Source organism: Rhopalosiphum maidis, chromosome 3 (genome assembly GCF_003676215.2).
Source record: "Rhopalosiphum maidis isolate BTI-1 chromosome 3, ASM367621v3, whole genome shotgun sequence".
NCBI lineage: Eukaryota > Metazoa > Arthropoda > Insecta > Hemiptera > Aphididae > Rhopalosiphum > Rhopalosiphum maidis.
The window spans coordinates 28,451,557-28,469,024 of record NC_040879.1 but is presented as its reverse complement, the minus strand read 5'-3'; the positions used below and the strand labels follow the sequence as shown (position 1 = coordinate 28,469,024).

Below are 17,468 nucleotides of genomic sequence, written 5' to 3'. Positions count from 1 at the left end.
AGGGTTAAATATTTTTCGATATCTGAAAATAACCAATAGTTTAATTTTTAAAAGTTGAATGTGAGATTCAATATATTCTATTTAATTTTAATCTCAAATTATAATGCTTAAAATTTTTTTTTATTTAAAAGTTTGCATGATATGCAAAATTAGATATTGATAATTGTCAAAGAAATCGAGATAAAAGTTTAATAATATTCATAGGAAGGCGATTTTAATGATTATAGCACTAATAATATGTGATACCCATATGGTTTAATATTACATTATAACGGAAATAAATTTTAAGCAATATGAATTGCGAGCGAAACTCAAATATTTAGACGGATGTTCAACGCTATAAAGATAATTCATTGATAAAATAATGTAATATTATAGAAGTAACTATTTTAAAATTGACAATAACAGACTAAAAAAAACAAGATTGAGGTAGTCACGGAAATCATAATAAACGTACTTAAGTAGTCAAGTCCAAAGAGGAATTTAAAAAAAAAAATATTAACCAATTGAACAACATTAATATAATATTAGAATAAATTGATTAACCAGAAAAATAGATATTATTATGTGTTATTTATTTATTTTTTTAATTACCTACTACAATAATATATTATCAAAAATATTTTTCTTATTTTAAATATATTTTAAGTGTGTATTTATTTGATAAATATGACTGAAAATTAAAATAAAAAAAAACAAAAGTTACTTATTTTTAAATTCAGCGTTGTTTATTTTTAATATTATTACTAATTTTAATTTAATATTTTAGGTGCCTATTAGTTTTTTGTGAGTAAATTGATATTAACTATTTTATATTTAACTATTTAATTGGGTGATTTAATAGATAAATTGGCCCTAGTATCTTTCAATCTTTGCACAGACATTATTTTAATATAAAGATGGTCACTGTACATTGGTCTTGTGATTAAATAATACATTTCTTCATTCTTCATTAATAAAAAATTATTTATTTCAATGTCTGTTTACAATTGACGACAAAAGTATACTGACCACTAGACCAAATAAATATTTTTAGATACCTACTCACTTGTGACCGTTACGTTTGTTGAGTTACATTGGGGTTAGGTAACTAGATAATTTGGCGCGAATCGTTTATACACGCACAATACGGATGATATTCCACCGAGTTTACGTAATCGAGTTGGTTCCAACCAATAGCTGGTAACCAATTGTCAATTGAGCATAACGTTGGTCAGTTTTACTTTCTATATCATAAAAATATCCGTTTTACTTCATCTTACGTATATATTTTTATCTCTAGAAATAATAATTTATCTGTTAAAAGTGGTACTTAAGTATAATAATTTATGTTTTAATGTTATATTTTCATTGGATTCTTATTATTTTTAATTGCGCATGATATACATATTTTAACTATATATATTATACATATTGCGTTAAATTATAATAATTACTCGTTTTTATACAATTATACCAAAACAATAATACTACATATACTGAATATATAAATGAATAAATAAATAAGTATATAAAAGTAAGTAGATATATTAAATCTTTCATTGAATGAAGAATTTTATTCTTATGAAAGTTGTTTGAGTGCTTTTATTTATTTTGATTTTTAATGCCGATCATATACAGACCATAACATTATGTAAAGATTTAAAATTATAATTTATAGTAATATTAAAGATTTAATGACACCCTAGCTAAATACTTTAAAGTATATGAATTCAATATAATTGTTTTTTAAAAAGTATCTAAATTAATCACATAACTTTAAGTCATATAATTTGTATTCATTGATACGACTATAATTTATGAACACTTAATTAATTTTAATAGGCGTTCTTACTTTTAATAAACTAAAACGTTTTTGTCACATTTTTAAATTAAAATATTATATTGCTAATTAAGGTGTATTTTTATATACTTGCGTCCTTAGTAGTTTGTATCTTTAACTTATTATAATAGAATGTTGTACCCGTGTAGAATGTATATAATATATATCAATAATGTGTATCGTAGTAAGTGATAGGTAATAAAACTAAAAAAAACATTAAATGTAGCTTACCTATTTTTTTTTTTTAATGTTTGCCAATATTATAATTATAACCATTATAGGTAAATCTCTATTTATAATTATATAATTACACAATAATTTAGTAAAAACCAAAACTATTTTGTCTTTTAAAAACTTAAAAATATCAAATAACATTACAATATTTTTTTTAATTTAAATGATATTTACAATCTGTAAAATAGATAATACAAATTAAGTACCTATATTAAGTAAATGCGAGGTGAAATGTTTGAATAATCAAAACCTGAAAAGGGAAGATGTCCAGTAGTAATACCTCTTAGTAAAATTCGGAACCACGTCTAAATGTGTTTTAATTGTTTAATAAAAAAAATATTAAATGGTCTCGCACATTTTGTATTATTATTGTATAATTTACACATTAATAATTATTAGATAGGTACCTAATAATAGAAAAATCCAACAACAATTGTTATTTAATTCTTTAATTTTTCTTGTCTTTATTTGACGATTAAAAAATGCTGAAATAAATAAGTATGTATAATATATTAAGAAAAAAATTACGTCTACAAAACTACTCGAACAATAAATATTGTAAACTCAATTATTATAAAATAAATAACTAAAACTAATAAATGTAATTTAGATTAATATGAAACATTAGTGAATTAATTTTTTATACTGACTTGGTGTATTGAATCATCATAATTACTATTGTAAGATTTTAAATAAAGTAAAATATGATTTTTAAAATATTAATATCTTTACTTTTGGAGATAAATAACTTATCACCAAAGTTTAGCAATTATTTTCATCAATCATCACTATAGCGCAGTAAACAACTAAGCATTTATTTTAAGTTAAGCAGTGTTTTGTAAATTATTTTTTTTTTCACCTCTAGTTGAACTATATTTGTCCTGTTAATAATTTGCATATGGGTTTAACAACCTATAAATTGAGGACAATTATTATAAGATTTATTCCAATGTCACAATCATCCTCGTAAATTGCTTTAAAGACTATTTTAACGATAGCAATATTTTTAAACATCATACAATTACTTACGTCTTACGCATATCACATATATAATTTGAATACATTTTTGAGTATAGAAATAGTTTTTTTCTGAAAAATAATTATTATTGATAAAAAGTAACTTTTTAATTAGGTCTTCTAAATCTGATTCTAAAATTGTTATGTTTAAAATTATTGTTAATAGATTGTAGGTCATTCATGATTTCATGAATCATAACTTATTTTTTTGTGATAAATAAAGATTATAATATTATAATATGTTTAGTAATGTAATAAGTATAATAATTTTATTAGTTTTCTTATTTTATAAACTCTTATAATGTAAATATTATTGATTACGAATTTTGGTCGAAACATTAAATAGGTCATAGTGATATGTATTTTTTATTTATAGAAAATTAAATAGAACAATATATAAAATTATCTACGATCAAATTAATTTATTAAATTATAAATTTTATTTGTTTTGAATTATAATTTTAGATAATGTCAAGAAACAGAGCATGTATAATTCAAATATTAAATTTAGATTGTATCTAATGACTGATTAGATTATTTTTGATTATAAAAATAAATTTTTGAATTTTATGTAAATATATTCATAGGTATAACTACTTTTTATTATAATAGTTTGTTTTTTAAATTTATAAACAATTAGTTAAAATATATTTGATGGGTAATTAATATTAATTGCATAAATATAAAATGAATAAAAAAAATATATTAAATAAGTACCTTAATAATATATTATGTATAATGCAATACAAGGATACCAAGGTACAGAAATATATTTTTAAACAATAAAGCATAATATTATTACTATTTAAAAAATATAAATGAAATGTAAACGAGCATTTCAAAGAATAAAATACCTTCATTAGATAGTAAATTATTTGATACTTGTTTTTCTATGTTTAGAATTAGTCTATAATACAATGTAATAAGTATAATATATTATTTAACAATATCTCGTGTATTATATAAGCCTATTATAGCTTAGTCTTTGCAATGTAAATAAATGTTCAATCCTATAATGAAAAACTACAAGAAATATACCTTAAGCTTTGGCCATCGATATTTAATTATAGGAGACAGTCGTTTCTTGGATATTTGGTTACCAACTAGTGGTAATGATAATTAATTAGCCTCTGATGCTACATTACAAAATATAATTTATATTAATATAGGTAACCCAAACCTACTGTATAGATAATTAAGTATTAACTATACCATTGCAAGTGGGCTGGGGTTAATAAATTACACTCATCAGGTCAAACGACTAAAATGTAATGTACCTTAGACTCTAATTGCTCGCGCCTATTTTATGTGTCAGAGAGAAGCAATTTTATTGTCTTTGGAAACCAGCATGTAAATTAATACACTTGTTTAAATTATATTCAAAACAGTCCAGTAAAACTTTTCTAAGAAAAACATATTCTAAACAGAAATAGGTAATGATAATGTTTGATATCATCATAAATGAATTATGAGTAATAATGTTATAATTTTTGTATATCGAAATATTTATATTACTATGATTTATATATTATAAATTTATAAGTTTACAATTTAATTTTTTATTTAAAAAAAAAATAATTTTAATAAATACTTTATAAAAAAAAAATTAAAAATACGTAACATACAATTTTTATTTTTACTTTCCAAAGACATTTTGTCATTTTATTATAAATAAATATTACCAAGTGGTTCATACTCATTTTAACACTAGCATTAAGTGTGTGTCAGTGATTCTCTCTTTTAACATTATATTTTTACTACATTTTTAAATCTTATTTATAATTTAAATGTTTTCTTTTTATTTAAATATTAATGTTAACTCTAGCTTCTAGATTGTCTATTTTGTATGAACTTTTTAGATTTTACTTTAAAGTAAACGACACATGTGTTCAAATTTTGTCTTTGTCCTTGTCGTTTTGGTCGTTTTATGATTCTGTTTGATGAATGGCACATGAGCATATTATTAAAGAATACTTTCACCAACAGTGGCCACAGACCAAACGCGTCGTCGCACACGTCTATTTTTTTTATTATTATTATTATTATTATTTTTTTTGTAACGCTAGTCTATTATACTCGTAGTTATACACTATACAGAGTGTTCTTACTTAGTATTTTCATACTTCTATTTTATAATACTAAATATAAATAGTAATAGTTTATTTTATGTATAAAGAGTGTACTAAAATTATATTTAGAAATTATGAAATCAGAAATGTATACTTTTTGTTAGGTATATATTATACTTATGTGTCATAATTATTTATTTATATTTAAATTTAAATTTATTTATAAACTATATTAAATCATAAATGCATATAATAATATTGTGTATTTGTTTAATAAAAATGTCGTAAAATATTTAAACGTGGTGGTTTTTAAATAACTCTTACACTGTTTACTTTTTATGAAGAGTTTTTTAAATCCGTTTTGAGATACATAAAATTATACCACCTACGTCCAACCATAGTTTCTAATAGGACTGGTTTTGTGTAAAAAACAGTTATTTCTTACAGTAACCGTTAACTTAAAATAATTACTGAACCATGTTATACTCATTTTCTTTTATTTGAGTGCTTGATAAAATTAAAAATAATATTTTACTAATGAATTAACCGTGAGCAATGATGTACCTATTTAGTATTTACCATTAATAGCAAAGTTGTGGAACACATTCCGTGCTGCTGATATGGCAAATGACGAGTATTGAATTGTATGAGTACCTATATTATGTATATACTAACATACTTTATAATATATTATTTTGAGTAGGTACTAAAATAACTTTTTAATCTTTCGCCATCGTCTTTGCTGCGATACGACGGTTATTTCTTGTGATATTTTTTATTTTTGTTTAATAAATGACAGCAGCTAAAGCAACTATTCTCAGAGATATTGGTAGTGGCTTTGACGACATTGCACCATGTTGGCAAGGGAAACATAGATACTGTGAATAAAATAAATAAAAATAAAAATGCATACAATAAAGAGTGAAAACCAGTTCCGGGGATTGTGTGATCTAGAGAGCGTCGATAATGTTGTGTAGGCATATATGAAATCCATAATAAACACACATACTTCACTGCACTCAAACCTACATGGCTACATCAAACCGCAGTGACTTACCGTAGATGACTTTTTTTATACAGGCTAGGGATAAGTACGTTTAAAAATTATAGGGATAATGTTATAACAAACAATTATTGTATTGTTATAATTAAATGTTTTAATAAATATTATTATATAACTATTTAAACTTTGTTTCATTTATTAATTATGCCCTTAAATATAGTTGGGTACTAAGTTGATAATAATACTAAATTTATTACTAACAATAATAATTTATCATTATTTGGATTCATATAATAATTGGCGTATACGTTCTCATAAACTAACGGAGCAAATATTTCCTAAATTGTCTATGACCGAAAAAATATGAATTCTTCTGTGTATTTAAAAACATAGATATTACTAACAATAGCTTAATTGTTTTAGATTATAATCAACGTACCGGAGGTTGACATGGCTAATGTGGATGCTAAAAAAATATACGGATGGACGTGGAGCAAATCGGACAGCTGAATGACACCGACTGCAGTTTTGTGTGTGAGGCTGGCGAAGAAGCGTCGGGAAACACCATGTGGTTTGGCGTAAAATGGCTGATCCAAATAAGAGTAAAGCGCTGTATTCGTCTGGGGTGGCATTCCTAGGGTTCGCGTGTTTTGCACTAGCCGCCACTGCTATTGGGTTGCCATTATGGGGTTACTACGAAAATCCTCAAGGTAAGTTTCAATTATGGTGTAGTAAACTAATACGATAGATATATTGTGTAAATATGCTAATCTGAGTTTTAAATTATTTATACGTTATTGAAAAAAGTTAAAAATGCTCAAAATATATATGGTTTTTACATTTTATGATATGATCGGATTCATACCTAATCCATACCTACTTAAATAACGTATATAAATTATGTATTCAATTTTAATTTAATTATTGTACTTTTATTTATTTCTCAAAATAAAATAATAATAATAATAATAATGGTCCACAGTGATACTATCATATGATTATATTATGAAAAGTTAAGTAGAAATTCAGTTAAATTAATTATTATAATTGTATATACGTAGTATATTTTAACTGTGTAATAATATATCCGTGTAAGGTATTATATTATAATACCTACTTAGGTACTAATTTGAGTTGTATGTATTTATGCTTTGTTTGTTGTTTGAAACATTCATGATGATTTATTAATCAGAACCATTTTACCTCACAGTATTTCCAAAAATTTTCTTGACGAAACAACATTGTTATACCTGTCAACCGTTTTAATATAGCATTGTTTAAAAACCCAAACTACAAAATTAGCATATCAACAGACAACAATTGTTTATTTTTCAATCAATAACTTTCATAAGAGCTTAATGTTATTTGCCAAGTTTTCAATAAATTCAGATAAACTAATTTATTCTGACAGTTTCCACCAAATCTATTTTTCGATTTAATCGGGCCGTACATAAATAATTATTAGGTACACTAGTATGAGTTTTTATGATCAAATAAAGAGAAATTATTCATCTTTCAGATCATATTATTTTTCTTAAACACCATTATTGTATGTGATATTTGTTTAGTTTTTAATCTGTATTTAATATAGTTTAGTATAATTCTGAATGTCCAATCGACAATCAATTTTTATCCTATAATCAATAGGATAAATTTTGTACATAAACAATTAGGTATCTAGGATCTAGCTAATAATTCAATATGATTCTTATTATATTTTATTATGAGTAAACCTCGGAGTAAACATTCACCTAAATTACTCAATATTTTAAATTAATTAAAATTAATTTTGAAATTTTTGTTAAAACTTAAATGTTTTAAAATTATTTAGTTAGGTATGTTATTATAAATAAAATAAAAAAAAAATTAATGCTGCCACAATCATCTTATATGTATACAATTCATAAGAATCATAACACATGATTACATGACTAAATATTATATTTAATAGTACTCTCTTAATACATTTATTTTTATATTGATTATTAATAAAGTGAATATTGTTTTAGTATATTATATTGATGACCACGAACAAGTAATAGTAAACTTGAACGAATTATTTTTATTTTTACAAGTGAGTAAAGTCAATGATGAACTCGAACTTAACCTAACTTAGGATAAGTTGGGAGGGATACATAATATAAATAAATTTATCAACTTTCGTGACCTCAATTAGCTTATTTTATCAATTTATAGATAAAAATACATATTATATTGCTTAACTCAAATTTCAATGTGTAAGTGAGTAACTATGTATGTGAGGAAATTTACGCAGCTCTACACCAAACCCTCACTCAATCGTGTTTGATTGGGTACAACTAGTCTAATATTTGCTAAAATGTTCAATTGTTACTTCACTATTCTGTGCATGTATATAAATTCAAGGACATAATATTATATTATGTTCTAAAATATATTTATTGAATTAAGTATACGTGTATAATATATAAATTATACATTATTTTTATCAAACTAGGTCAATTTATTGTTCTTCTTAACAGACAATATAGTTAGGCATTGACTAAGAACAAATTATATGGTATTTTTTATAGTTTTTCGGAGTTCTTTAATAGTTAAAATTAAAAACAACGAAAACTTAAGTTTCTCATAGTTTACACGTGTCTCGTTAAAAATGCAATACACAAGATAATAGTTGCGGTAATAATAATAATGTTGATAATAGTAATGGTTTTTACAATTTACCAAAGTAAACTACTTCCGTTTTTTTTTTCTTAATAACTGTGTAATATAATATTTTTTAAATTAATTATATTTCGTTAATATTAAAGTTATAATTTTATATTTGTACATGGGATCTTTTTTAATTATAAGCTTATAAATTTTATACTGGATAATGGATAAACAACATTTATAATTTCTACAATTTGTATGTGTACTCGTTCAATGTATTACCCATCTAATAACTAATACGTAATAACAATCTAGGATAATTATAATAATTTTGTCTGTTACTAATAGTGATAGTTTTTCATATTTTAGAATAATTTCTTAAATAATAATTACTTGCATATAAAAATAAATTCAATGGGTAAACAGAAAAATAAAATAACTAAAGTATATCTTTCATTAACTATGATTCATTATGTGTGACTCATTAAAATATTGTCATTTGCTTAATGGACACGTAGAGTTGATTATATTGTATCAATAACCTGTATAGATGATCGTAGTATTTTAATGTGTAATTGTTTAACAGTTTTTATTTCATAATATTATATAGTTTCTTTTTATGTTGCTTAGAAATTACTCTACCTGATAAAAATATTTTTGGTATGTTATAACTATTATATTATAGTTCTTAGTATATTTTATGATTTAATAGGATTAAATTCCATTACCTACTATGACATAATACTTTTTATATTTGTAAAATATAATTCAATCATAGAGTATACAAATATACAATTAGAACACTATGATTGCGTGGAAAATTTTTATTTTCCTTGTATAATACATTTATTCTTTTGAATATGAATATAAATTTGATTATTGTAATAATTGTGTAAATATCGTGCATGTTTTATATTAAGTACTAAAATCCTCGCACAAATGCATCGTAAAATCGTTAAGTAGGTACAATAAGAATTTATGTACAAATATTAAAATTAAAATTTATACAATTAGATACTTGTTTCTTGTTGAAATTTTAAACATTTTAACAACAGACTTAATATAACAGCATTAATAGCTAATTACTTTTATTATAATTATTAAGGTCGGACTTAATAAAATATTTTATGACAGAAAAAATATGTGTTTTGAAAAATTAATAAGCATTTATATAATACTAATTGTAATAATCTATTTGAAAGAGTCTATTAATTTGTAAAAGCGTTTTAAGGTATGTGTAATTTAGTGAATATTTAGATAATTTTTGGATTTTTACATTTTTATACAATTTTTTTGTTATACAAACTTATTGATGTAGTACATTTGAAAAAAACAGGAATGATATTGTAAAATAAGTGACCAAGTAAGTAGGTTATAAATTAAAGAACTTCAATAGGTTTTAATTTATATATTATGTAGATCGTGGTATATTATGTAGTTTCTAGACTAAACATTGTCTGTAATTTGTAAATTACAATTTCAACATATCAACTACGAATCAAAATGTCAAGAACTTTAAACACCTATAACAGACTTATACATAATTTATTTTTAATACATAATATTATGTATTTAAAAAAATAATATTTATAATGTGATGAGAAAATATAATTATGACTATTTCAAAACTTTTGAGAAAAACACTAAAAGCGTTCGCTGACCACGTGGGCCACGGGTTTGATACAATACCACTATGGCACTATCGTATTAAATAATTTGCAGTTTATTTTGAAACTAGAAAAAATATTAAAAATCAGGAGATTAATGAAAATAAAATGCTGAAACGTTAATATTTTCAGAAAAATGAGTTCTATAAAATGGTTATCTTCAATTTTTTTTTTAAATAATTAAATAAAATTATTTATTTTTTTAACTTTTTTACCAAAACATTAAAATAAATTAAAACATGAAATATTTGTAGTTCTTATCCCGTGAATCTTATTAAAACCCAGAATAATACCTCCATTATTTCAGGAGATATCGCAATAGGTAAATCCTCAGGGGACATTCTGTATAAATCATAACTGATGACTCGAGTTTTAAAATTAAATGGTTTATAGACGATCTACGTTGTAAGGGATAAAAAAAGATCTCAAGACATTATTTTTTAACTGTGAATCGTACAATAATAAAATTTTTAACAGATAATAATTAATTTAATAAATAATAAATATTATCAGAAAATGTTTTTATCAATTATTATTATATTTATCAAGGTATAGGTTATTAGTTAAATATAAATAAAGTGTAGTACAAAATAAATTCTATTAGATAATAGAGAATTAAGTATCTAGGTCAAGGAAATGGGTGACAATTGACTTAAAGGACAGTTATAAATGATGTTCGTAAATTGTATGATTATTAATTATATGGTGACATCTAACTATTTATTGAACCCGTTCAAAAAAATGAAAATAAAGAAAATAAAAATCGTTGATAATTGTACTTAACTAAATTACATTTTAAATAGTAAATGTTTTATTAAATATACGTAAGCATCAAGAATAATATATTTAATAATTTAAAATTATAATAATTTTTTGTAATAATTTAATATTCTATATTAATAATAAATTGAATACCTAAATATTATTTTAAGATTGATATGTAAAAATAAAATTGTGCGGAGCTAATTCAATATTTTCAACGTTGTTACACTCAGTACTAGTGGTAAAATGTTGGTAAACTATGATTCCTAAATTAATTCTGAATCTATTATTTCTAAATTCAATGAAAAAATAACAATAATTGTTTAAAACAGTTTCATTTTTAGATTATATTCAAAATATAATTAATATTTCAATATTTATGTTTGATATTTTATTTAGTTATTTTTTAAAAACAGTTTTTATTTTTTTCTATTAAATTTTAAATTTGTAAAATTAATTTTAGAACAAATTATTAAGATAATCCATAAACACATACTTGTACTCGTGTGACTGCCTAATATGATAAATTTACGTAATTCATTATGATATTACATGGTTATTATCTGAAATCCCGAAATAATGATATAAAATCATATCAAATCATAATAGTTATTTTATTGACTGTAAAAATGATAATTTTATCTATAAAAATATTCGATATTTGTGAGTCGAAACAAAATTGTATGTGTGAGTCATCCGTTAGCGACCTATGAAAATATAAGTAAAAAACGAAGTTCAGTAGTTATATATATATATAGATTTTAATTTAATTATTCAAGCAACTACTTATTGTAAAAATGGGTATGTGTGGAATCCTTCACATACATTTTTAAAAGGTTTGATATATGGGAAATTCCCGTGTCAGTATTACGTTATAGCATAAATACAAGATCATATTATATATAAGTTCTTATGTAATATTTTATTCATAAAATAATTTAATTTAATTTTTTTGAAAATTAAAACTTGACATTTTTATAAAAAATAAAATCATAAAAATGTATTTTTGATATTTTGAGGTTGCTGTAAGATAAACTTATAAAGAATTTTTAACTAAATATTAAAATTGTTGATCGAATATTTTTATCAACATTAATGAAAAAAATAAATAAAAAAATGCAAATTCCTAGTGGCATTACATAATGTAAAATTAGTTAGGTAAGTATTTTATAATTGAATATGATGAAAAACGATTTTAAGCTGAGGTGTTTATCTGGCTTTATGTTTACAAAATAATTGATGAATAAATTTATTATTGCATTTTCATTATTTTTTAGTTGCCGTTAGAATGATATGTGGGGAACTTTGTACTAAATTATCCAACTTTTTACTCGTAAATAAGAATTATATCATAGATGTTGTATAAAAACTAAAAACATTCTTATGCGTAGAAATAGCTCAAAAAAAAAACAAAATAGTATAAATATTTAATACAAATTTCAAGTCTATGGTTATTTGGTTTTACATAATAATAAAAAAAACCAAAATTGATTTTTTTCAAAATAAGGTTTGCATTATTATTCCAGTTTTTTTCCCGATTATCTTATAAAATTAAAATATAAGTAGTAGGTAATTTTTATTTTTAACCCTTCGGCCAAGTAACAATTATATTTAATTGAAATACTCCACGAAGTAAAATATTAAAGAATTGTTTACTCTAAATTAGAAAGTATTTTCAGAGTTTATACACAATAAATAAAATTAAAAACATCATTGTTAAAACAATACATTCATAGCTCCTCTCAGAAGCGAATATTATGAAATTTTAACTTCTAAAGAATTCGCAATCTTGTTGACATTTGTCCAAATTCTAATTTGAAATGTTCATAAAAAATAAATGTGAATTCAAATTAACTTTTCTTTTAAATTCTAAAATAAGAAAAAACTTCTAATGAATTTTGTATAACATATTCAAGACTTTTGACTGGAAATAAAAATATTGCTATCAACATTTAAAGAAAAAAAAAATTCGAAAATTTTGTGTATCTATAAATAGCTCTAAAATTCATAAACTATTAAAAAAAAGTTTCAAGTACCCGAAGTACCTTCAATTATTCATTCCTGAATTAAAACAAAATAAATCTAAATCTGTCAAAATTTAGTGTTGTATAATAAATGTTTTTGTTATTCCTTCTATTAGATTTAGAAAACTGTTTTCGTCTTACAAACAGCTTAAAAATGAATATAATAATCCAAAAAAGATTGTTCTTTTATTTAAAATATATAGGCACGGTTTATTTTTATAAGTATTTGAAGTTAAAATTTTAACAAATTTCGTTTAACTCGCAAACTTTTTCAAATTGTAATCTAATAGTAAAATACACTAGTTTAAAAGCAACATAAAAAATCTTATCATGAAATAAATTTTGTGATGTAGTTTTTCATATAATTTACGCTCAAAATTAAATTCGTATTTAACTCATTCGTTATGACAGTAACTCACTTTATATCTATATTGTAGAGTCATTGTACTACCTTTTTTTTTTATTATCGTTAATTTTATTCCAATTTTTCCATTATTTTTTATTTTTTTCGCTGTTCTCAAGAAAAGTATGATTTTTTTTGGATTTTATCCCTCCAAGTACCAACTAAACTTATAATTTTTTTTAAATGTTTGGTTTCCTTAAACTAAATCTGCCACATGCGTATAAACACCGAGTTAAGTTTATTCAATGCAGTATGTCGTCCCTACACATCTCTCCGTTAATAAATATTTATAGATATAATTACAATTATATAACATGGCAGTTGATTATGACCTTGGTAATATCACGAATTTTAAAGTGTTTGTATATTTTACACATCAGGTCTTTGACATGAAGTTAATGAAGTTTTTTTTATTAATTTCAGTTGTCACAAGAAATTCCCCTTTAAAGGAACTTCTTGACATTTTCTATTTTGTTTAAAATTAAAGCTGAAACAAATTGGTATTTTTTCGTTTTTTTCATATATACGAGTCATTTATATAGCAATACAAAATAGTATTTTAATTTTAACGAAAAAAAATAAATATCAAATGCTATTCGTTATTTTGACATTTAACAAATGAACGCCAAGTATTTCTACATTGTTATATACTTATATGTATACAATATACACCTACAAAATTATTACTCTTGTAGATAGGATTATATGGGTACTATATCTATAAGTTTTAACGTATTTTACTGTTGTTTATATAACTGTATAGCAATTTTAATCTTTTTGTTTTGAATTGTACTAAAACATTAGTAGATTTCAATAAAATCATTCGTTTTTATTAAATGCAAATACGCAATATTATATAAATCTGCGCCTGCTATATGATGCAGTAATCTTGGTCAAGAATTTCTTCGTTGTTAAATTACGACCCAACGTATAAAAATAAAGATACAGTGCTATTATGATGGGGAGGGGGAGTTATTAAAATATGTGTGTGTTGGACAGGTAAATAAAATGTGGTCATGCCACGGGGGCCATGGATTTTACTTTTGTAGCTTATGCACATTGTCTGAATACAATCAGGTTGTTGAACTCATGAACCTGCCTGAATAACAAAATATTAAAACAAATCCAGTGTGATAATTTTGGTCCACAAAGTTTATATAGTTAAACCTTTCTTCACATTCCACTGATTGTGATTACATTATTAAAGTTATGGTATCATTATACTTATCGTAGAAATAATAAGGAATAATATTTGCATTTTTAAAATATTTTAATTTTTTATTATTAATAACTTTCTTATAAAATAAAATATTAAAAAAAAGCTTTAGTTATAATATAAATTACTAGTATTCTTTATCATTTTTATTAAAAGTAATAATGGTACCTTAATTTCAATAATCTATTGACATTGAATAAAAAACGACGAGAAGTTTTTATTTTATTTTACGTGTGGATAAGGCAAGAAGACTACATAATATCTTTTAAGCTTTTAAAAAAAAATAATAAATAAAATAAACACAATATAGTAGGTACGGGATTTATAATAAATAATAAAAACATATAAATTAACTTTTAAAAGAAAAAAAGAATATATAATAACAAAAACTTTTTTAAATGTATCTATACATTTTGTAATCTATTTTTTCAAAATATTTGAAACTTATGTACAACTTATTACCTATAGGTATCATTACGCTAAATAGGTTGTACTTTTATTAATAATATAATCTTGAACATGTTTTTATTACTATACAAATATGAATAAATAATATAAGTATAAAAAGAACCTTTGTAATATAATAAAAATATTTGAAAACTAAATTCGTGAAAAATATATTTTTTTAATATTAATACTATTTACAACGCATCATTATTATAGAAGTATACTCAATTGGTTACAAATTCCATTAGGATTATTAACGTTTTATGAAATCAGTTAATAAATGACAGTAAAAGTGTAGTTGTAAATATTTATTCAAGAAAATATATGAACCAAAACTGACGTCTATATTCACAATCATACGACATCATAACAAAAATTCACTATAGTTCATTATATTTATCAGTTCTTGTATGGCTGTATAGTATTAAACCGATTGTTGTAGATTCAAACATGTAACAAAAACATTTCATGATTAAGAATACCTTAATAACTAACACATGATTTTATGTATATTTTTTATTATTCACATGGTATTTTAAATAAATCGATATAATTTTTATTTATGATATTTAATTTGTCCTCTAAGGACAAGCTAAGGCTTAGTTGTATAATTTTTTTTCGAACGCCATTACTACATTTTTATCGGCCTCCGCAGAATTGTTTTTCCTACACACATTATAGTGTATGCCTACATTACATAGTTACTATACAACTAATTTGAAGTTATCTTGCCGCATAATTTCCCACCCATGGTAAACGTAATCCTTTTTACCTTTGATTGGAACAAGACGGCAAGTTTGACGACATGCCATTACATCAATAACCATCATTGTCTACATAAACGCGTCCCGTATTTTCGTATATGTTACCTGTATGTGTCTCGTCACGACCAAAACAATGACCGCCAAACAAAAACAAAATATGACGTTCATACAGTATTGTACGGAGTTATTGTTGTTATTTTGTTTTTATCATCGATCCACCTATAGAATATTATACGGTTTTGTATTGTGCACGGAGTTCGATCGTGTGACCTGATCTGATAACGTCCACTCCTGCACGCATGCATTTTAATAATAAAATCCGAACGGCAGTTTTATATTTGTACAGATGGTTCACAATATTATTATATTACATCTATCCACATAATATACGCATAATGGTAATGATATTCGAATAGGTACTGACGGTACTGTCAATTGTAGTTCCGGTACATATAGCGGTAAGCCACACAAATTATTCTTCATGTTTATCACCATTCGGTTTAAAATACATTTCTCTTACCAAATAATATTATTTCTATTTCAGAAACTATACAGTATATTATATCCTATATATTCCATGTATACTCATAAGTATATCTACCTATCCGTGCAGTCGTGCACGTATTGTACGTTAATGTCCGTACTCGTTAATAATTAATATTTTATTTCATGCATTCACCGTCCATAATATTGCTATTTAAATTATTCTTTCTGGCCGCTCTGATACCCACAAATTTACATAATAAAGATAATTAGGTTTTAGAAATTTTCATTGGAATAATAAATTATAATATAATAATTAATAAGTAAATTTGTTAAATCATCACCCGTACACTGCAATAAATGGTATCATGATTATCGGTATGATTTTCTACCAATCGGTTGTTGTAATGCTCAACGAAAAATTATTTTTCAATAATAAACATTGTTGGTATTTAAGTTTAAACATAACTACCGTAAGTTAGGTCCTATAAATATATATTTATATATTATATGGGTGTGTGTATTTGATTTCGCACGATACTCGACACCCACCCACTCGGATATTCTCGTTTAAATTCTGAATTAATTAAATCTAAAAGGGACCTTGAGCGTATCAACTGTATAATATAATGCACCAGTAACGCACTCAAAACTTTTATCAATTTTAAAACCTTAATACATTTTTATAGAAATTTTTATTTGTATTTGAAGTGGTTATATAATGATATGGAATATCGAGTTCCCTGATAGTCTAATAATAATTTTAAAGTTATTCGAAACGTCAGTACCTACGCATTTATTATTATTGTTTGAGCATTTTTTTAGGAAAAGATTTTATTAAAATCTATTCAAATTATTTGGTATCAAGTTGAACTTTTTATTGACTTGAAAATTAATATTTCAACAACGAAAACTTACTATAATAA

At 23.4% G+C, this 17,468-nt stretch overlaps 1 protein-coding gene across 1 annotated transcript in view; it reads left to right on the top strand.

Moving 5' to 3' along the window:
- LOC113556534 overlaps positions 1–17,468 on the top strand; it is a 35,642-nt gene that overhangs the window by 3,174 nt on the left and 15,000 nt on the right. Inside the window, exon 2 of the mRNA XM_026961542.1 lies at positions 6,569–6,855. Within this exon, the coding sequence (XP_026817343.1) occupies positions 6,729–6,855 (127 nt within the window). The 5' untranslated portion in view covers positions 6,569–6,728. The remainder of the gene's footprint in view (positions 1–6,568; positions 6,856–17,468) is intronic.